This window comes from Sciurus vulgaris (assembly GCF_902686455.1).
Source record: "Sciurus vulgaris genome assembly, chromosome: 7".
NCBI lineage: Eukaryota > Metazoa > Chordata > Mammalia > Rodentia > Sciuridae > Sciurus > Sciurus vulgaris.
Genome location: NC_136467.1, coordinates 54,241,022 through 54,265,936, shown reverse-complemented (window position 1 = coordinate 54,265,936; position 24,915 = coordinate 54,241,022). Strand labels below are relative to the sequence as shown.

At 34.2% G+C, this 24,915-nt stretch overlaps 1 protein-coding gene across 1 annotated transcript in view; it reads right to left on the bottom strand.

Moving 5' to 3' along the window:
* Positions 1–24,915, bottom strand: part of CDK19 (cyclin dependent kinase 19) — a 155,243-nt gene that overhangs the window by 50,203 nt on the left and 80,125 nt on the right. The window contains 2 exon segments of the mRNA XM_079149154.1: positions 10,182–10,322; positions 12,110–12,220. Coding sequence (XP_079005280.1) covers positions 10,182–10,322; positions 12,110–12,220 — 252 coding nt within the window.

Sequence of the window (24,915 nt, the reverse complement as noted above, 5' to 3'; positions counted from 1 at the left end):
GCTAGTAGGTCCTGGAATAATATATACCAAACTCTCAAAGAAAATGGATGACAACCAAGAATCTTACAATGCAGCAAAACTAACCTTCAGATTTGATGATGAAATAAAATCTTCCATGATAAACAAAAGGCAAAAGATTTTACAAATAGAAAGCCTGCACCTATAGAACGTTCTCAGCAAAATCATCCATGAAGAGGAAATGAAAAACAACAATGAAAGTCAGCAAAGGGAGGAACTACCCTATAGGAAAAGTCAACTGAAGGAGAAACCAAGTCAAGTTAAAAAAAAAAAAAAAAAAAAAACTAAAATGACCAGAAATACAAATCATATTTCAATAATAATCCTGAATGTTAATGGCCTAAACTTATCAATCAAAAGATAATAGACTGGCAGATTAGATTTTTTAAAAAGACCCAACAATATGCTGCCTTCAAGAGACTCATCTTATAGGAAAAGACATTCACAGACTGAAGGTGAAAGGCTGGGGAAAAAAAAAAAATCACATATATGGACTGTGTAAAAAAAGCAGGGGTATCCATCCTCATAACAGATAAAGTGTCATGCCAAAGTCAGTCAGAAGGAATAAGGAAGGACATTTCATACTGCTTAAGGGAATCATACATCAACAAGACATAACAATCATAAATATTTATGCCCCAAACAATGGAGCATCTATGTAAATTTAACAAACCCTTCTCAATTTCAGGCATCAAATAAACTACACACATTAATACTGGGTGACTTTAACACACATCTCTCACCACTAGATAGATCTTCCAAACAAAAACTAAACAAAAAGAAACTACAGAACTCAATAATACAATCAATAATTTAAACTTAGACATACATAGAATATTCTATCCATCAATGAGTGAGTATAATTTCTCCTCAGCAGCACATGGATCCTTCTCTAAAACAGACCATATGTTATGCCACAAAGCAACTCTTAGCAAATACAAAAAAAATAAGACCTATTACCTTGCATTCTATCAGATCATAATAAAATGAAATTAGAAATCAATGATGAAATAAAAAATAGAAGCTACTCCAACATCTGGGGACTAAATAATAGACTACTAAATGATGCATAGATAGCAGAAGACATCAGGGGGAATATAAAAAAATTCTTAGAGGTTAACAAGAACGCCAATACAACATATCAAAATTTCTGGGACACTATGAAAGCAGCACTATGAAAGTTCATTGCATTGACCTCGTTCAATAAAAGAATAAAAAGTAAATAAATAAATGACCTAACATTATATCTCAAAGCCCTAGAAAAAGAACAGATCAACATCAAAAGTAGAAGAGAGGAAATAATTAAAATCAGAACTGAAATCAATGAAATTGAAACAAAAAAATTGAAAAAATTGACAAAAGTTGGTTCTTTGAAAAAATAAACAAAATGATGAACCCTTAGCCACACTAATGAAGAGGAGAGAGAAAACTCACATTACCAAAATTCATGATGAAAAAGGAAATATCACAACAGACACTACTGAAATACAAAATATAATTAGAAGCTATTTTGAAAATGTGTACTTCAACAAAATAGAAAATCTCAAAGACAATGACAAATTTCTAGATACATATGATCCACCCAAACTGAATCAGAAGGACATACACAATTTAAACAGATCAATTTCAAGCAGTGAAATAGAGGATACCATCAAAAGTCTATCAATCAAGAAAAGCTCAGGACCAGGCGGATTCTCAGCCGAGTTCTACAAAACCTTCAAAGAAGAACTAATACCAATACTCCTCAAAGTATTCCATGAAATAGGAAAGGAAGAAACCCTTCCAAGCTCATACTAGGAAGCCAGTATCACCTTGATACCAAAACCAGACAAAGACATATCAAGGAAAGAAAACTTCAGACCAATATCCCTGATGAACATAGATGCAAAAATTCTTAACGAAATTCTGACAAATCACATACAAAACATATTAAAAAGATAGTGCATCATGATCAAGTGGAGTTCATCCCAGGGATACAAGGTTGGTTCGACATCTGAAAATCAATAAATGCAATTCATCACTTAATAGACTTAAAGTTAAGAATCATATGATGGGGCTGGGGATATAGCTCAGTTGGTAGAGTACCTGCCTTGCAAGCACAAGGCCCTGGGTTCAATCCCCAGCACTGCAAAAAAAAAAAAAAAAAAAAAACAAAGAATCATATGATCATTTCAGTAGACACAGAAAAAAATTTTGATAAAAATACAGCACCACTTCATGTTCAAAATACTAGAAAAATTAGGGATAGTAGGAACATACCTCAACATTGTAAAAGCTATCTATGCTGAGCCCAAGGCCAACATCATTCTAAATGAAGAAAAACTGAAAGCATTCCCTCTAAAACCTGAAACAAGACAGGGATGCCCTCTTTCACCCCTTCTTTTCAATATCATTCCTGAAACTCTAGCTAGAGCAATCAGACAGATGAAAGAAATTAAAGTGATACAAACAGTAAAAGAAGGACTCAAACTATCACTATTTGCTGATGACATGATTCTATATTCAGAGGATCCAAAAAATTCCACAAGAAAATTTCTAGAACTAATGAATGAATTCAGCAAAGTAGCAGGATATAAAATGAATACTCATAAATCTAATGCATTTCTATTCATAAGTGATGAATCCTCTGAAAGAGAAATTAGGAAAACTACCCCCAATCACAATAGCCTCAAAAAAAATAAATACAATACTTAGGAATCAATCTTACAAAAGAAATGAAAGACCTCTAACAAACTACAGGACACTAAAGAAAGAAATTAAAGAAAACCTTAGAAGATGGAAAGATCTTGCTTGTTCTTGAATAGGCAAAATTAATATTGTCAAAATGGCCAGACTACCAAAAGCGCTATACAGATTCAATGCAACTCCTATTAAAATATCAATGACATACCTCATGGAAATAAACAAAGCAAACATGAAATTCATTTGTAAAAATAAGGGACCCAGAACAGCCAAAGCAATCCTTAGTAGGCCTTAAACTATACTACAGAGCAATAGTAACAAAAATGGCATGGTATTGGCACCAAAATAGACATGTAAACCAATGGTACAGAATAGAAGACACAGAAATGAGCCTTCATAAATACAGTTATCTCATACTAGACTGTGGAGGTTTCAGTTATGTCCTATGTGGATGAGGGAAGGGTTAACTACCAAAGGACAGTGGTGCCGGCAATAAATCAATTAATTACCAATAAACTTATCTAATCAATAAACACACAAGAGTCAATACTCTTTTCAAAAGGAAGTGGGTGTGATGGATAGGGCCATACCAGATCTGGTCTCCAACAACATGGACAACCCCACCTTCACCTTAATTTATAGTTACACATGTAAAAGGGGCCCTGGACCAGGAGGGGCTTCTTCTGTGAGGAACAGGATAGAGTGGAGTTAGGGAAGCCATTTGCTTAGGGAAACTAGCACATCCCCAGATGGTAAGCCACTCCCACACAGGGCCATTTACTCCCTGGTGGTCTGGAATAGTCTCTTATGGCAGACAGTTCTGGGAGTCAGGCCTCTGTATCCCATGGCTCAATCAAGTCTGATTCTGCTAGATATGGATGGCTCCCCACACTAGACAAAGGTGCCAAAAACATACAATGGAGAAAAGATAGCCTCTTCAACAATGTGCTGGCAAAACTGGAAATCCATATGCAGTAAAATGAAATTAAACCCCTATCTCTCACCCTGTACAAAACTCAACTGAAAATGGATCAAGGACCTAGGAATTAGACCAGAGGCCCTGTACCAAATAGAAGAAAAATAGGCTCAAATCTTCATGTCAGCTTAGGACCAGACTTCCTTAACATGACTCCCAGAGCACAAGAAATAAAAATAAGACTCAATAAATGGGATGAATTCCAACTAAAAAGCTTTTTCTCAGCAAAGGAAACAATAAAGTTAAGAGAAAGCCTTCAGAGTGGGAGGAAATCTTTACCACACACACTTCAGATAGAGCACTTTAATCTCCAGAATTTATAAGGAACTCAAAAAACAACACTGAAAATACAAATAACCCAATCAATAAATGGGCTAAGGAACTGAGCAGATACTTCACAGAAGGTATACAATCAACAAACATATGAAAAAATGTTCGACATTTCTAGTAATTAGAGAAATGCAAATCAAAGCTACTCTGACTGGGGATATAGCTCAGTTGGTAGAGTGCTTGCCTAGCATGAACAAGGCAAGGCCCTGGGTTCAATTCCCAGCACCACCACCAAAAACAAACAAACAAACAAAAAACTACCCTAAGACTTAATCTCATTCCAATTAGAATGGCTATTATCAAGAATACAAGCAACTACAGGTGTTGGCAAGAATGTGAGGGGAAAAGGTACACTCATACATTGCTGATGGGATTGCAAATTGGTGCAGCCACTCTGGAAGCAATATAGAGAATCCTTAGAAAACTTGGAATGGAACCACCATTTAACCCAGTTATCGCAATTCTTGGTCTATACCCAAAGGACTTAAAATCAGCATCCTACAGTGACGTAGTTATATCAATGTTTACAGCAGCTCAATTCACAATAGCTAGATTGTGGAACCAACCTAGATACCCTTCAATAGATGAATGGATAAAGAAACTGTGGTATATATATACAATGGAATTTTATTCAGTTATAAAGAAGAATGAAATTATGGTATTTGCAGGTAAATGGATGGAGCTGAAGAATATCATGCTAAGTGAGATAAACCAATCCCAAAAAAGCAAAGGTCAAATGTTTTCTCTGATAAGTGAATGCTGATACATATTGGGGGGCGGGGGGGAAGTTCTAAGGGAAAACTGGATTGTGTAGAGAGAAATGTGGGAAGAGGCAGGGGGTAGGAAGGATGGTGGAATGAGACAGACCTCATTATTCTATGTTCACTTATGACTGAATGGTGTGACTCTACATCATGTACAACCAGAGGAATGAAAAGTTATACTCCATTTGTGTATAATGAATCAGAATGCATTCTGCTGTCATGTATAACTAAATAGATCAATTTTAAAAAAAAGAAAAAAGAATACTATAAGTTAACTGAGGAGCTGGGGAATAGGAAAGCTAACATTTCACTGTATATACCCTTTATTTATTTGGTTTTAAATATATGCAAATCTTAATTTAATTGAATAAAATTTAAAGTTCTTTTTTTAAAACAAAATCAAAAAAATAATAATCTAGAAGACTGCTAAAAATCCAATAAGTATTCTGCCCAAACAAGCAGATACCATAAGCAGGAAAAGAACAATCCAAAACTATAGTTCATATCAGTTAGTACCATATCATATAAAATGTACTTTTTTCTAGAGCTAGACTATCTATTGCATCATTTTCTTTAATCAACTGAAATCACATCTCATTCAAAGTATTGGTGGATTTTTTTGTTTTTGGTTTTTATTGTATTTTATGGGGGGGGTGGTACTGGGGATTGAACCCAGGGTCACTCAACCACTGAGCCACATCCCCAGTTCTTTTTTTTTTTTTTTAATTTAGAAACAGGGTCTCACTGAGTTGCTTAGTCCTTCAAATTGCTGAGGCTGGCCTTGAACTCTCAATCCTCTTGCTTCAGCCTCCCAGGCCGCTGGGATTACAGATGTGCACCATCACATTCAGCTGCTATTTGGTTTTTGGTTTTGTATTGCTATTGCTATTTTAGTAGATCTCTAATTAAAGTCTCTGATACAAATAACTTTTTGACAACCCAAAAATGTTTAAAATATGTTAATTAACAACAAAATCCAGAAGATTCCTGGAAAAAACATTATTTTGTCTCTCAGCTGGATCTTACAAAATTTCCATATACCATGTTTGCCAACCATATATTATTTTTGCTTATAGTCTTGAAAAGACTGCAAATTTACCCATTAATGTGAAAAATAATTATTATTCAAAACCCAAGTTCAAGTTTTGGGATAGAACCTCTACAAATATTTTCTAAAAGATAGAGCAAGGTTGGGGCTCTGATACATTAATTTAAATTCTTCATTTAATAAAATCCTCAATACTATTGTGTGCTTGGTTCTGGGATAGGATAGTGAAAAAGATAGTCTAACTCGTAGTTCAATTATGTCACTGATCCAGTAGCAATATTCTGAAATTAAGGAACCATGAATCTACTTAATGATACTATCACTGAGCGGGCATTTCTCCATCTTTGCTAAGAATCATGTGAAACTACCAGATGCTTTACTGAAGTTACTCAAGTAACATGAGCACAAACAATATGTCAACACCAAGACTACAAAAATTAGTGAGGTACAAACCTTGCTCTCAAGAAACTCATAATTTCGAAAAAGAGATAAATTATATCTTGACATTCCTCCCACCTACCAGAATAGTAATCCCATAAAATGAGTCATCCTGTATTTCATCTTCTTACTCTTAGCTACATCCTACTGTAATATTAAAAAACATCTTTTCTTCCTTAGTGTTTACAAGTTACAAATATTTATAGACTTATGTCTCTTCTTCACTGTTTCTCAGCCAAGATGAATATACTTAACAATCTTTCTTTCCTTTTAAAAGCAATCCTTTATTTAAGTAATCTTTTGGGGGATTTTATTTAAATTCTCTACTATTGCATTAAATTAGAGGATCCAAATCTAATAATTAAAACATTGCTCTAGATATGAAGCCAATCATGATGAAAAACATCAACCTTTTTAATGAAGTAATGCTTCTATATGTGAAATCCAAAACACTGGCTGTAGTTTTAGATTATTACACTGAAAATTTAAAATTTTACTTGTTTGGATTTTTCCAGGTTTCTCCTATCAAGTGAAAATTTAGAAATGGTAAGTATTCTGACACAGTTGTGACTAACAAATAGTAAAAAAAAAACCAGATTTCTTTTAGCAATAGGAAATGGTGCATAAAAAAAAAAAAAAACCTCTCCATTGACTAAAATAGCAACTCTACTCTTAAACTCATAAATTTTTTTCAAATATTTCCATCATTCTCCTTTTAATATTATATTCATATTTTATATTTCTTTTATCTACAGAATAACAAATCTTCTACTTCTGAAAATTTTGGCAAAACCATGACAATATGGTCCAGATATCAGGATTTCTGATGGGTGAAAAGAATTATGGAGACTATCCCGCACTAGATGGTTCGAGGTTTCAAGTGAGTTACTTACTTGAGCAGCAGAGTCATTCAGTTAATGTATGGATTAAATATAAATAAGCACTACACTAAGAAAGAATCACACTCAAAACACATTTTCAATATTTCATCCATCCTATGGGCAAGGCAATAATTATCATGGGTGATGTTTAGCAAAAGGAAAAATTCCATTCTGTTCTTCACAAATCTTTTGATGACTTAAAATAAGTCAACAGACTCCCTCAAACTCCATATTCTGGTATTTACAGCCTGTTTTAATCAGGTTCCAAACAACATATTTCCAGTCTTCTACTACTCCAATTATCCACATGTGAGCCAGACAGAACTATTACAGTTCCAAGACATTACAAGTGCTTTCTTGCTCAGCTATTTTGTATCTAAAACTCCTCTAAATCTCTCAATTCTATGCATCCTTCGAAGTCTAACTCAAATGCCACTTGCTTTCTAAAGCTACCCCTATCACCCAACTAGAACCTCTTCTGATGCTGAATAGCATTTAGTCTGTCCTATTGTGTAGCCATAATCACATTCTCACACTGATCTCATAGTGTAATTGTGTGTATCTCATATTCCTTCTCTTGGACTATAAGCACTTAAGAAGGTCTTTGATGCAGTCATATCTGTACTGTCCCTATCCCTTTCTATTTTACACAAAAAAATAATAAATATCCACTGAGGACAGTGTGTTCAAATACTTGATCAAAAATGCCATAATAATCAACATTCTCACTGGTATTCATTCTCTGAGAAAATATTTCCTCAACACCTATTGTGTACAGGGATAGTGACATACAAAAAGGATGAGACAACAGATCCTGCCCGCTCAAGAAGTTTACAATCTAGGAGGAAATCTAAGAAATCTATATATAAATAATACTAAGAGAATACAGATAAAGAATAATAAGAATCAATAACAAGGAGAGATTATGTCTAAGTGAAAATAAATATGAGGTAAGTTTTAAAATTTGTACTAAGCTCTGAAAGACAGGTAGTATTTGGATATGCAGAGGAACAGCAAAGAGTTTTAAGAAAGGGGAATAAAAGTCATCAAGGCAGGAAAACTCAGAAGGATACAGAAAACAACCAATAATTCAATAGTACAATATATATATAAAATGGCAGAGACAGAAAAATTTTAAAGGCAGTTAGAGCTACATGTGGTAAGACACTGAAAGACAAATAAGAAACTAGAACTTTAATCTACTGATAAACTATTTCAAAGTTCCTGAACAGGGCTACATAAATAGTGAGTGGGTCAAATACAGACTTGAGGGGAAAGAGATTATTAACAAGGAAATAAGCTAAGAGGCCATTACCATAATACTAGAAAAGAATGAGGTATTTGGGATGGTAATAGATAAATGAAAGAGATAATTTAGCAATGACACTAAAATAACTTGACAAGTTTTGAATGTGGAATGCAAAGAAGAGTTTGCAAAAAAGGTAAAAGATGTTGCTCGTCTAGGAGGTGGGTGTTGCCATAACCGTAAAAGAGGATACTAAACCAGCAGCAAGTATGGATGGGAGAAAAATTAGTCCTAGTCATAGTGAATTTTATCAGGTGATATCACAAATAAAATGTGTTAAACTATGCTGTTTAAAACAAAATACGTAATTTCAAAAATGAAAGAAAACTCAAATTAATTACTCCTCAACAAAAGGATTCCAATCAATGATTTAAACATAATTAAAACCATGAAAATATAACTTACAGAGGTTAAATTAAGTGTATAGCAAATTAAAATCTTAACACCATCTATGAGATTACGAGAACTTCATATACCTAAGAACCATTTTTAAACATGATCATTTATGGATAATAGGTGGAAGTCTTGAAGAACCTTACAGTTAAAAATGATACAGTGAAATGCTTCTGTTAAAATAGTAAATGCATATTTTGTAGTCACTATCATCTAGAAGAGACAGTCAAGTTAAATGTCTAGGCCTAAGTGACAGAGTACCAAGAGATATTCACCTATCTCTTTATATTTTCATTCCTTTCTGTAATAAATATGTCTCCTTGGTTAATAAAACTGAAACCTACCTAGATTTATCCCTAGCACATCCCTAAAATTCTCAAAAGTCTAAAAAATAAATGATCACAAATTCATTCTTGGAGTAGGGGTGCCAAATAAAATCTCCAGTGATCAACTCATGAGGATTTTAACTATTCATTACTCTTATGGTCTTAAGAAAAAACAAACAGGATTCGTCTGGTCCCTGTCCAGACACCAAAAACCAAAAAGAAAAGAAAGTGCTCGGCATGGTAGCACAGACTTGTAATCCCAGCTATTGAAGAGGCTGAGGCAGAAGGATTGCAAGTTCAAGGCCAGCCCCAACAACTTAGTGAGACTGTCTTAAAGTAAAGTAAAATAAAGGACCAGGGGTGTAGCTCAGAGGTAGAGAGCCCCTAGACTCAATCTTTAGCAAAGAAGGAAGAAAGGGAGGGAGGGAGGAAGGAAAAAGAGGGTGGGAACTCATCAATATAAATTAACAATGTAAAAATGAATATCTAGCATACAATTTGATATTAACAAATGTTTGCTGTGGGTACACTGAATAAAAAATCAAATTTGAACATTTGAATTGTGGCTAATTTGTCTAATCATATTTTGCCTGTTAGGTATATTTATTCATTTCTTTTTTATTAATGATAATTACAACATTCTTTTCATAATTTGCAATTTCCTTATTTCAGTTTAGGTCTTAAGGTAAAAAATGAGAACTCAGTCTTATTAATGTTTCTCTGATAATGAGCAATAATATGAAGAACAACCTGAACTGAAATGTACTTGTCTCACATATAACTACTCCATTAAAATTATACACTAATCATTTGTTAAAAATCACAGTGAAATAATATATACCAAATGTTAATAAAGGTAATATTTTTAGATTTACGTGTAATTTTTATTCCTTCTTTTTCTGCTTATGTATAACTTCGAAATTTTCTATAGTTAATTATATTACAATTATACCAAGAAGAAAAGATTTTGCTAAAAAAGGAAGAAAAGACATATTGATGAATTTTAAAGAAGCACTTACCAGGTCTCTGTGAAGCACCCAGTTTGCATGGAGGTAATGGATACCATCAAGAATCTGGTAAAGTAATGATTTAACCATAGATCTTGGCAACTGCATGGGCTTTTTATTTGCTTTTGATGCCCGGTGAAACTTAATAATATGCTAAAAATTAAAAAAATACTATAATGATATATAGTCTTTAAAATATCTATGCTAATAAAACACAATTGAGGCTGTAATAAATGCTCTATATTTTACAATTACTTTTTAAATAGCCAAGAACACAAAGAAAAAAATTTGAACAACAAGGTCAAGCAAATAATCTATTTTGAGGGGGTAAATGTGACCATGTTAATGGCAGGTTATAATGTCTAGATTTACTGAACTCATTAAAAAGGACCAAAAGGTTAAAATACTGATATTTAAACACCTGCCTAAAAACAGTATTAGTCATATTCTCTGCAGACAGAATGCAATATTAAAAAGAAGAAAAACTAAAATCTGTTTTATTCTATAAAAAGTTAGTACTTGTGAATTTGGGTAATGTCACTGAGTATGTGTATATTGGAATTATTGGGAAAAGTCCACCTCCTTTTGGCACAGAATGAAGATGTATTCCTAGGAGTTAATATTAAATAGGAAATAATTAGAAAGGAGGGAGGAAAACAGGGAATTTAACCCTATTAAAACAAGTACAACCAGATCATGATTTTCAAATTTTTACAGCCACATTATATTGCAGTTTGCAATAACACTGCAATGGAAGAGCAGGACTTCTACTTGCCACCACTAACCCCTACCTCCACTTTCATCCCCATTCCACTCCACCATGCCAAAATGGACACTGAGATAATTTAAAATCCCTCTTCAGACAACACTGGTGAAGTTGTCAACAGTGTTCCACTAACTTTAAAATAACAAATGGTATGTAAAATTCTTTTTAAGCTGTTCAATTACATTCACTTGACTTTAATAAATAATCAAAATTTTGGTTTCATACTAAAAATCAGAGATTTTCAGTACAGATATAAGGGGAACTGCATACATTCTACTTTTTAAAAGCTACATTTTAAGAAAGAAAAAGAAACAGGTAAAATTAAATGTGCACCATATTGGACAGTACATACATTAACAAGTAAACCTCAGGAAAAAAAAAACAGGGAACATAGGAAAATGGAGAAAATACAATTTATGTCATTATCCATAAAAAGAATTATGAAAAACATGAGGTTCTAGTCAGTACCTGCTGTAATAGCATGGCCTCTGGAAGTTCCTTCAACACCTGTGAATCTGTTAAAGTTATTACTAAACAGATTTTTAATTTATATAGATGACAATGCATACCATATTAAATCAAAATTTAATTAGCCAAAATTTTACTGAACTTACTACCAAATTTGAAATTTTTTCCTTCAGTGGTTATTTAGATAAAATGTTTAAATGCTCTGATTTCTAATTTAAAATGTTAGAAATTCTAATTTTTTGCTTTTTTCACATATTGATAAAAACATCCTTAAAATCTACAAAACCACACATACATGTCTATATAGTGGACCCAGGTTTAATGGCAAAATGCTACAAGAGGTTGACCTTAACTTGGAAACTATTCACAAGTATATACCTTATTAGATCTGAACAAACATACACATAAAGAGTAATTTTCACTACACATATTAGTAAATTGTCAATAATTATTTGCATAAAAATACAATCTCACTCATTAAAATTTTCTTAAGTAAAACTTCTGAGCATTACAAATACTGTCTTCTCAATAAATGTTAGTTTATTGCTCAGCTTCTTTAGAAATCAACATTTATATTCGTTACATTTATTTTGAACTCCCATTAACAGCAAGTTTACCTTTCTGTGTATTAACAGTATGCTATTGCTTACATATGTTCCATACCTATTATAAAACAATCCTAAGTAAAAAGTGAGTTTAGACTTACCCACAAGTCATGTTCTGCATAATCAAACAGCAGCCACACCTTCCTGTCACTGTGAGAAAGGAACACCTTCTGCAATGCGATCACATTAGGGTGCTTCAATTCTCGCAAAAGCTGAATGCAAGAGAAACAGAGGGATCACTATCTTGTTAGAACAGAAAATTGTGTATTTCTTATAACATAAGAATAAAATTTCTGAAAATTTGGAAAACCTAAGTAAGCAAAATGGAAATAAAAAAATAGTGCCCCAAATACCATTACTCAGAGATTAGCTTTATCAACACCTTATTGTATTGTTTGTGATCTTTTTTCTGCATCTCTATTTAAAATTCAATCACTTTAAATAGTAAAACATAATACTGTGAATGAAAGTAATACTGTATCACAATATATTTTGGTACATGTGTATCTTTTCTTACTAGAGGAACAGCTACTTGGGAGACAGAAATCATATATTTATATTGTTTGTATCCACACTAACACAGTACTAGTGTACAACACATATTTAACAAAGGGAGAGAGATTTAACAATTCCTATACTTATCCATGTCTAGAATATGTGGTTAAGGATTTTGAAAAGAGTATTGAGTATAAAGGAATGATTCTCATGCCCATGGATAAAAATTGGATTTGATAAGTTACTACAGTTTGGATTCTGAATGTGCCCCAAAGTCCCATGTGACTCAGACCCCAGCCTACAGCATTACTGGAAGAGTAGCAGAACCTTTTAGGGATCTAGTAGAAGGAAGTTAAGTCATTGTGGGTGTGCCCTTGAAGGGAATATTGAAACCTTGACCCCTCCACTCTCCTCTCTCTTCCTTGGCTTCTTGGCAGCTACAAGATAGGCCTCCTCTGCCATATGTTCCTCTATAAAATACTGGGCCACCAACCACAAGCCCAAAGCAACAGGACCAAGCAACCATGGAACAAAATTTCTGAAACCATAACCCAAAATAAACCTTTGCCCTTATTAAGTTGATTATCTCAGCTGTTTGTCACATTGACAGAAAGATAACACAGAAGAGATCCTATAAACAGAAAAAAAAAAAAAAAAGAATAGGTCTTCACAGTGCAAGCTTCACAGCTATGTTCTAACAGTAACAAGGGAAGATAGATCAGATTATCAAGTGAAATTTTAGCATTTGGCATATAACAGGCAGTTGCTTGATAAAATATTTAGTAATGATGACATTAACTGCTCAAGGTAAAAGCCTTATAAATATGCCCTCCTCAGATTGTCCATAAATCAGAGTTCAGATTTAATAAGGTAGACAGCAATTATATTCAATTTGATAAATATTTTTATGTCTTTTAAATACAAACCTCTGGGAAAGATAAAAAAGGGAAAAGGAAGAAAACTTCTATTGAACTTTTTCTTTTTTTGTTTTGTTTATTGACCACTTTTTATATACAAGACGATTATCTACAAATGTTTTTATCATTAAATTCTAATAACAACTCTACTTCACAAAGAAGCTGAGGTTCAATATGATAAAAATAATTTGACCAACAGCTAGATGAGAAGGGGTTTAGATTTAAACAGATCTGCCTGACTCCCAAGTCCATGTTTTTTTCCACTAGAACAAAGTCTTTATCTTCAATTCCCACAATGCAGTAGGAAAGACAGACATAAATAGATCAATGAGGCAAAGAAAAATAAATTGCTTACCTATTCAAATAACTTGAAATGAGTAAAATGTACTTTAAGTGCCTGTACTTGAATCATTTTAAAAAAACATCTGAACTCCCTCTCTGAAATTTTTATAAACTTCCCAGTATTTATTTCTTTACTATTTTCAGTGACAGATTAACTATTATCTCAATTGTCTCATTTTGGTTCTGTACTTGAGCTCTTTCTGATCATCTATATCTCAACAACCTTGCCTGAAAGTGCTCTGCCAGTTTTAAGTTGGGCATGATTCCAGGATATGACTCCCCAGGTTCTGCCTCCAACCCACATGCCATCGGACACAACTAACTGGTAAGAGCTCAGGTGTGCTGGGCTAGCCCTAGTCCATCATCCACTTTTCACAGGCTGCCTCAGGGTTCTATCCATATTTCCTTTTGGGTCTAGGTGGGAAAGGAAAAGCTGGAAGGGAAATGACCAGGGAAGACATGAGTAGTCCTACTCCCTTGGGTATGGAGATAGGGAAAGCAGGTGCTCAGCTATCAGCTACTACTGCCTAAGATATGTTATGCAATCCTGCTTCTTACTTCAGAAGCAAGTGTTAGACAAATATGCTCCTAACTAGTTGCATTTTGGAAGGATGCAGACGTATACCCAGAAAGTTTATTAGTTTTGAATGCTTTAAGCTTTCTGACTCTGTCAAGTAACATTTAATGACCCCATTATGGTGGCCAGCTTTGGAGCCGCTAGGCCCTGGTAAGAGGTCTTATCCCAGTCACTTTCTTTGTGACTCCTTGGTATTGATAAAGTGTTTGCCTTTAAGTCTCTACCCAAAATATGTTCTCTTTGTAGCCTGAAGTATAATGGGAAGGTGAAACTCCACTTCTGCACCTAAATCAGACTCCCGAAACACCAAACACTGGCACAGACCCCTGAGTCCTGGACCTCACTTGTCTGGTAGAGGTGGTATCACATGTAGCAATATTTAACCATGGCTTCTAAAAGATTGTTTCTCTGTAACTACAAATTGTTGGTCTTTCTACAATAAATCCATTTTAAGTCCCATGTTAAAAATTATTTTGAATAAATAGTACATTTATGTCATTCAAAAAATCAAAAGTGCCAGGCATGGTGACAGCAGCTCGGGAGGCTGAGGCAGGAGGATCAAAAGTTCAAAGTCAGCCTCAGCAAAAGCATGGCAACTCAGTGAGACTTTGTCTCTAAATAAAATACAAAATAGAGCTGGGGATGTGGTTGAGTGTCCCTGAATTCAATTCCCGGTACCACAACCCCCCAAAATCAAAAGCACATAAAGGATATATATGGAGATATCTCACTACTAATCCTTGCATTTCCTCAGGGTGAAAACTTTTACTAGTTGCTTGTTAATCTTTCCAATGTTTCTTTATGCAAATAAAAGCAAATATGAATATATATTTTATCCTCAATTACATAAGAGATATTATAAAATATGCACACTGTTCTGTACCCATTTTTATAGACTTCTCTCACTACCAGTACAGTATCAGTATATAGAAATCTTTCTTGCTCATTTTTATAGCTGCATGTTATTTCTTGGTCACCTTTTTCATTGTGGTAAAATGTGTGTAACATAAAATTCACCATTTTAATCATTATTAAGTATATGATATAGTGCGATTAAAGTACATTTTCCATTATCATGCATCCATCACTATACATTTCCAGACTTTTCCATCACCCTGAACTGAAATTTAGGACCATTAAAACCTTCCTGTTTCCCTCCTTCCCAAGACTGTGGTAGCCATATTCTACTTTGTGTCTCTGTTTTCAACTCTTCTAGGTACCTCATGTAAGAAGTATCATATAGAATTTGCTCTTTTGTATTTAGCTTCTTTCCCCTCATATAATCTTTTTGAGGTTCATTCATGTTATAGCACATATAAGAGTTTCAGTCCACTTGAAGGGTACATAATTGCATTGTACATAGGTACATATATAACTATCCCTCATTGTACATTTAGGTCATTTTCACCTTTTGGCTGCTTTGAACACTGACATACATATATCTTTCAATCTTCACTTTCAATTATTTTTTATTTACACCTAGAAATGAAATTGTTAGATCTATTTAATTTTTGAAGAACTGCCATATACGTCACCTTTTAATATGACATACATGGAGGAAGAGTATTTTCTTATTTAGCAATATCCTTTCCATGCCTTGTTATGCTTTTTCTACTCTATAGGCCTATAAGTCACTAAATATCAATGTCACCAAATGCATTAACTCCCAAATGTTTATTTCTAGCCCTTGTGTCCTCCCTAGACTCCAGTTGTGTATCCAACTAGACCAACATCTCTACATGAAGATCTAAATGCCAAAACAGAAGTTGTGATCTCTACCTCACTTACTCACTATTCCCTTTTAATAGCAACCCCATCATTTCATTTACTCAAAAACCTCATCTGTTTTATTTTTAGTGTTACCTCTTAAGACTTTCTTTGCCCTTCTATTTAAAAGTGTAACCACTCTTCTGAACCTTTTCTTTGCAGCACATACTACCATTATCAAATATACTACAGATTTATACCCCTTATCTACAATCCTAAAGAACTCAGAAAACCAAAGCTTTCTATTAACTCAAATAGGAAGATTTCTACTTTAATGGAAGAAAAATACTTTGTCAAGGACTCATGTCAGTTTTAGATACTTCTGATTCCATGGAAGCTACTTCACAACCCGTATATTATAGGTAACTGGAAGCAATGCAGAATAATTCTTGTCTATAGGCATGCAAATTCTGTGCTGTTCAGTAGAGGTTCACTGGGTCTCCCCTTCATGGAAGAAGCAAGTTTTGCCTCAATTTTGCATATTAATTTTAATATTCCTGATCTATGTCTGTTCTAAGAACTCTCCTTTGAAGAAGTTATAAAATTGGCTTGGTTCCTTCATTTAAAAAGTTAAATAAAATTTTTTAAAATGTGTTCATTCTGTACCTGTATAATGTAACTTTACATTTTCAAATATTATCCTTTAATACTCATTAAACAAATATCTCACTTGAACTGACATGAAATAGTTCACAAGTTATATACTGGCCGTCTCTCTTCATCTACATTTAAGCTTGACAAAGACAGAATTTTGTGCTTTTTAAGTTCTCAGTGCTTAAAATGATACCTAGCACTAATTAAGTACTCGCTATTTGTCAAATGAATTAAATCTACTGAACGTACCTTACAAAACAAACCAGTAAATGGCTTGTAACAAAATATTGCTACCCTTTCAGAAATTAGTTGCTTTCAAAAGATGTTCTGAATGATTTTGCTTTTAACAGTTGAATAGATTACACTCAAAATAGTAACTGCAAGGACATTTAATTATTCACATTTATTTTAGGTCTAAAAAGGAATAGCTCTCTCAATTAACACCTCCTCTACCACAAATGTAATACATAAGATAATCAACTTAAAAAGTGGAAAGTTTATTTTGCATTATGGTTTCAAAAGTTTTGTCTCTGGCCATGTTGCTTTGGACCTATGGAAAGACAGTATATTGTGGCAGAAGCACATGGCAGAAGAGGCTTGTTTATCTCATGCTGGCTGGAAAACAAAAAGAGAGGAAGATGTTGTGGTCCCCATATCCCCTTCAAACGGATGTCCCCAATGACCTAACTTCCTCCTAGTAGACTCCATCTACTAAAGATTCCACTCCTCCCAATAGCACCACAGGTTAGGGACGAAGTCTTCAACACAGGAACCTTCGAGGGGTCCAAACTATAACAAGAATATATTCATTATTCCTATTTACTTAAACAAACAACAAAAAAGCAAACTTTTTTACCATAATTACTAAAACAAGTGAACAATAAATAACCTACATGTTCAATATAAGAAAACTGGTAAATATTGTATATCCAATATTGTAGCCTTAAATACAGCCACTTAAAGTTTTCAATTACATAAAAAAGTCTCATGCTATAATGTTGTGATGCAATATAAAAGCTATAAAATGTAAAATGGGAAGCAAACCGAAATACTAATAGTAGTTATTTGTGTGTATAAAATATGAGATTTTTATTTCTTTCATTTTTTTCTGTTAACAAGCTTTCTACCATGAACATTACTCCTGATTCTAAAAAACACAAATGCACACCCCAAAAGAAAGTCTTTCCCTGCAGAAATGCACCCACCAAAGAGGATACCATCTTACTATCTCAGTGTGTCATGCAGTTATCTGAGAAGGTTCACAATGCAAGGTCATGATGAGTTTCCCTATCTTGGCAAAATCAAATTTTACATTGGACTTTAACCTCTTGTCTCTCAATATTTGTTCAACGTGACATCATACAACTACAAATAGGTTTAATCCTATTTAAACAGCAGTTAAGTAGACCATGATTTTCCTGTAACCCACACTAAATGCTAACATTTTCCTGTGCCAGAAACAGCATGGTAGCATATCCCAATGAAGTATAATGAAGAATATTCAATGTACATGCCAATGTTTTATTGACCCCCTTTTCAAGCCATGTAAGAGAGTATAAAAAATACAGTAATGTAACATATAATAATGTAAAGTTAGAATCCTAAAACTTTTTTTTCTCTAAGGTACTATTTAGGATCCTAATTCATTAGAAATTCTTTTGCTAAACTAAAAATTCCAGAATTTTATTTTTATCCACTCATCTTTCTTCCTCTTTTATTCTCCACTTTCTGTTCTCCAAGTTTATGATGCCCCCATGGGTTCCAGATTCCTTTTTCAAGGGGATTCTAAATCCATTTACACTTTAATAACTCACCTCAAAGTAATTCAATTTTCTATTCTTGTTTAATCTCTTAAAAATAACAGTATGATTCATATGACCATCAATCTTTCCCCCTGGTGAGAACAGTGTCAATGACTTTATTTTAAAGTAAGCACTGAGTATATCCTTTTTTTTTTTTTTTTTAAATGTAGAACACCCTCTCTTCCCCTCCCAAAGAACTAAAAAATAAATGAAGTAAGGTATTTTACTGTATATTAGGATATCTTCCTAATTCTTAAATGCCTCCGTAATCCTAAAACTGTAATTTAAGAATCGGCATTCTGTAACTTGACATTTTCACCCGACAGGTCTTTTAGAAGCTGGTCATTACAAGTACAACAGATACATTGTAACCTTCCAGCAGGTGGCACTCATACTCTGAAAAGGGGTCTATAAAGACATTAACCCAGCCCTGGTTCAAAGTGGCTCCAAATTTTTTGCTTTATTTTACTTCAGTGCCACTACTAAGCTCCAGAGAGGTCAGTGTTCCCCACTGCCACCCAGTAGAAGTGATACTGTAGCAGCACACAAAATGCAAAAATAACAGATTTTAGAATTCACAGATAAGTTTAGAGTCCTGGCGTACAGCAGTATGACGGAAATCAAGTTACCTTACAAACATACACACAGATTCTGTAAGGAATAAATGAATATAAGGAGATAAGCATATAACTCAATGCTTGAAACAGATTAAGCACTTGACAAATTACAGTTATTACTCTGATAATCATCACTATTTATAAGACTATTAGAACTAAATGAGATAATCTACATCGAATGCCTGGCTTACGGTAAATTCTTGATAAACAGTAGCTATTCGACTTAAGTCAAGAAAGTTACCCACTCGAGGCAGTCAGAGATACTCATCAGAAAGAAATGGACTGCCATAGAAAACAGTATAGCATTTACCTAAAAAGTGCCCCTGAAATTCTCCTTTAATATACTGTATAATAATATTATAGCTATATAAAAGCTATTTATATTTTGCAGCAATCTAGTTTTCTCTCTGACTTCAAGTTCTGCATGTACTTAACGAGATGTATTAGATAACTGTATAATAAATAATAAACTATATTTATTATTATCCATAGATTCAAGGTTGAATATCACTTTTCACCCTTTTATCCAACCCACCCTCAACCAATCTTTGTCTGCTTTTTACTTCCTTTGTACTTTTCCATTCATTAAGGCCTTGCTCTTAATGATCTCTTTCTCTCCAAATCCTATAGCACTCATTTAGAATTTAGTAAATGATCTCTTATATCTTTTTTGGTACATATACTATTGTTTTTACATATATAAACTTTATTAAAACTTATATAAAGTGCATATACATTTACATAAAGTGTATATATAAAATTGTAAACTTATATAAAGTATACATACACTTATATAAAGTATATGTAAATTTATATAAAGTATATATACACTTATATTAACTATTTAGTAAATTGTATGGTCATTCCATATATGAATATCATCAACACATCAACAAATCCTTTTAGTTGTCTTTTTAAGTCCTCATGTTACCCCAGAAGTCAAAAGTTGCTCAGTGGTTGAGTGCCCCAGAGTTCAATCGCCGGTACCACCACCACCCCCCAAAAAAAAGTTATTCAGGAAGTAGGTTGACCACAGAAAAAGGCTAATTCTGGAAGCCAGGTGGTCAATATGTTTAAGACAGAAAGAGAAGGGGGAGAAAAGATAGCACCTAATATGGTCACAGCAATAAGGAAAGAAAGAGGGCATGGGGGGTGGGGGGAAGAGGGAAAAAGAGACCAATAGGATTTACGAATTAATAGAGGGCCAATGATACTGTATGACAGAGAAGTAGAGTTGAGAATCAAGGATAAGCATTACAAGGTTTGAGGTGGGGAGAAATGTTGATTTTAGTATCAGACATGATGAATTTGAGATGTTCATGGGGCATACTGATGGTGGTCCTGGTTATCTGGATCTGGAGTTCAGCAGAAAGTGATTAACTGGAGGTAAATATAGAGAAGAGATTGCCCAGAAAGTGGTTTTACATGAGAAGGGCAATTAGTACAGATCTCTATGGGAAATGAAAACACTAAAGGGCCCAAAGAGACCTTTAAAAGAAAAAGGATCACACAGTCTCAGAATAGCTGCTCAGAGAAGTAGAAGACCCCTTCTCTCAGGAGAGGCTATTGTAATGAAAATGAAGGAAAGTATCCTTTCTCCAAGAAGGGAGAACAGAGAATTTCAAGTGTTAAAGAGAAAGACTAATTGGATTTGTCATCCTTTGTTGGAGGTATTTAGGAAGCTTAGAAGATTTCTTGTCCCTGAAACCTTAAATTCCAGGAAGATAGATATCATGTCTGTCTTATTCATTGTTATTTTTTGTACTCAACAAGCCTGGCCATGTATGGGCACTTAAATATTTTTTTAACTAATCTGAAAGTAGAAACAAAGCCACATTTAGAAGAAAAGCTTAACTGCCCTTGATAGTTAATGGTGAAGAGAAACCACCTGGCTACAAATGCAAGGGCATTATGGGCTCATGGAGGTGGTTTTATATTGTTTTTCTTTATCATAACAGGAAAGACTTCAACATTTGTTAAATATGGAGACAAAAGAACCCATAGAGAAAATAAGATTTCACATATGACCCTTCCAAGATTTGCTAGTTTTAGCCCAAATGAATATCTAATTGATGGAAGGTTTTTTAAAAATTTTTTTAAATGAGTAGAGAAAAAAAAAATCAAGCAATGTAGGACTAAGATTTGGAATAGAATGGCCTCCATATTAGCAAGAAAGTAGAATAAAATAGCTACTAACCTGCCATCTTTTCCCAGCTTTCTCCCTTCCTTAACTGTTCAACTCACAAACTCTTTAAAGAGGTTCCTTGTAGCAGCGTCAAAATGACACTGTAAAAGTCAGAGGACGGTAAAGGTAAGGTGATAAAGAGAGGGCAAAACTGGGAATGGTGAATGAAGCAGCAGCAACAACTGAAAGATCCCTCAAAAGACACTGAGATCATAAGCATGAGCCTCCATGCCTGGCCCAAGAGGATGTTCTTTAAATCAAGGGTTACGAACATTATCAGTTGGTAAGTAAGCAATATGGTAAGATCCACATCATTAGAAACCAAACCAAACCATGATCTCATATAAATACCCATGGTTTGGAACATCTCAATTCTAAATCTATGGAATCAATTGAAATGTGAGCACTTTTTAAAATATATGATCAAACATAATAATGGCACCGTGTCAGAAGTTGCTCCCCCTCCCCCAACCTCTCTTTTTGTAGGGACAGGATCTCACCATGTTTCCCAGGCTGGTCTTGCACTCCAGGGCTCAAGGTGATCCTCCCACCTCAGCCTCCCAGGTAGTTGGAGCTACAGGTGCGTTGCCACCACACCCAGCTAAAAGTTTCTTTTAAAACTAAAAATATTTTTCAAAGTATCAACACTGAAGGTCCTTGACCTAATCTTCCAGTATTCACACTGGCTGACTTTGCTTGCATCCTACCTCAGGCAACATCAAATCACCTCTAGGCTGCCCAGTGCACCAGGCTGCCTCATACTTACCTGCTCTGCTGCCAAAAAGGCTTTTAACTCAACCTGCAAATACCTTTAAGCTTCAGTTCAAGCTTCCAGTCTTTTATGAAGCCTTTTCCTATAGGCCACTTTTCACTCTCAACTTCAACTAACCTCTCAAAATACTGACCAGGTATTCACTGATATCCCACTGTCACACAAATATAACATCTGAGGTTTTAGTTGTTTACTTCTCTCCCTGACCAGACTACATCTAAGGGTTGGAACCCTTTTAAAAATTTATCTTATTGTTCTCCAGTGCCTAGAACCAAACTTGACATATACTGTAGACTCAAAACAAAGTCAAATTAAAAAAAGACTACTGTCCTAAGTTTTAGAAATACAAAACCTAAACTATCTACCAAAGTAACACTCCAAAGAGATGTTTACAGCTTTTCCAATTACTGAAATCACTATTAAAAAGAGCTACTGAATTTGAACCACAGAAATAAGCAATCATAAAACAAAACAAAATAGTCCAAATAGCAATGTGTACTGTCTTTGCCCAAAACACCAAGGATGCAAGTTAAAACAGAACTCAGTGTATATACTATGTTGTCTTCCCAGATGTAAATGTGATTAAAACTATAATTCTACTTGTAGGAATTCTACTTGTAATAGTTTTAATTACACTACTGTGTTTCTATTGGCCTTAACTTTACAGATTTCCTATATACTCAAAAATGGTGGTGCAACTCTAAACGGAATGATGAAATTTATATTAGAAGTCATAAATCTTTCATTTATTATGAGTAATTTTCGCTTAATTGGTATATCTTATGTTAATGACTTGCGCACACAGAAAATTTTAAACATTTTTAAATTATTAAAAAAAAAGTGTTCAATACATGATCAGAATCATAAATACAGGAAACCACAAAGAAAAATACAAATCACCTGTAATCCAACCAACCTAAATATCTCCAAAACTTTTGCATATGCATATATATATATATATATATATAAAATAATAGCAATCACTGTGACAAAAGAGCTACTATTTATTATGTTTTTATTACCAGATTATATAGGCACCATGCTAAGCAACACAGACACATTATTCCATTTAATCTTCAAAACAACTGTGGTAGGTACTTTCTTTTTAACAGCACAGGGGCTTTTATTTATTTATTTTACACCCATTCTGTCATGAATTCACAGGGTATAGTTTCCAGCAGCACAGATTTCTTTCTTCTGGTTCTCACAAAATGCACTTCTCTGTGGAGTAGGTTGGTACTTCAGCTAAACCGAGGTATCTTTCTCTTCTGTCTTCCTTCTTTTTCTGATCATTTTCCTTCATGTGTTTCAGGGAGCAATCCTGGTTTTAAAGAGTACTTAATATGCTCAATACATACATTAATTCTCTTGGCAAGAATCCTGCCTTTGTTTATTTACAATGCTAACCACACACTGGACAACACCTTAGACTCTTCCATTCCTGCCATGGTAACAGTTGTGGGACAGTTCTTTTTGAACAGTATTCATTCCCTTTATGTCAACAATATCACCTTTTTTGCAGATTCATATGTATGTGGCCAAAGGAAAAATTCCCACTCTTAACGGTCTGAAGAACAAATAGCAGATGCCTCTCCTCTTTCCCTTTGTGTTGTCAATTTGGTAAACTACTGGAAGGCTGCAGTTCCAGCCAGAAGGCACTATTTTTTTAAAAAATTAGAGCATTACAGTTACACACAGTAGCTGGATTCATCTTGACAAAAATCATACATGCATGGAACTTGATATCAATCGCTGTCCCCCACTTTCCTTCCCTCCCTTCCCCTGTTTTCCTTCCTCTACTCTATTGATCTTGCTTTTGCTCATTTATTTATTTTTGATTGGTACATTTTACATATACATAAAGATGACATCTCCTGTGGCATAGTCATATATGCATATAATGTGATTTTATTAAATTCATTGCATATTTCCTTCCCCTTCCTATTCCTCCTCCCTCCCTCTCAATCTCCTTATACGCCATTGATCTTCCCTATATCTTTGTGATATCCTATTTTGCCCCACTCCTGCCTTCTTTCCCTTATTTTGCTCTAACAGAAGGCACTATTTTACATCTCTCTCACAGTGGAAAAATTGAGGAGGCTAAGAAGTTAATTAACTTATACAAAGTCAGACAGCTAATAAATGGCAAAACATGGATTAAATAAATCTTTTTGATGCCTCAGTTTCAAATCGCATCTACGTATGTATGTGTACAAACATAATATTTCAAATAGGAACACAAAACTGTACAGTTTTGAAACCAGCCTTTTTTCTACTTAACATAATGTCAACTTTTCTATTAAACATCTGCCACATCAGCAGTATTCACGGATGCCTAGTACTGCATTGTCTGAGTATAAAATATACTTTAGTATATGTATGTTATTCCAACATTATATGTGCTTTTTAATATTATGAACAATGCTATAATGAATAGTTTTATATATTTGTCTGATTAACTCCTTAAGATTAAAATACCCCAAAAATAAGAAAGCCCTCTTTTTGGTCTTCTGATAGTTCTTCAGTTCCTAGCTACTTTTTGATTACTCAACCTCTCTTATCCATTCACTCCTAAGGTTCATCTTCCACGGTGACTCCTGCTGACCCTGCAGATACAGCACACAGGATACACCCGGGAGAGTTGGCTCCCTCCTCCTTAACCTCCACCCATGCTAAGAGACAGAGACATTACCTACTGACATTGTTGTTCCTATTCTTGTCTCCAGTCCCACCAATCAGCCTGAATATGTTCCTAGATATACAGAAAGAGGGACAAATTCTCTGACCAACCTTCTAAGCAAGTTTTCTGCAATTGTGCTGGCTGGCAACTAGCAAGCTG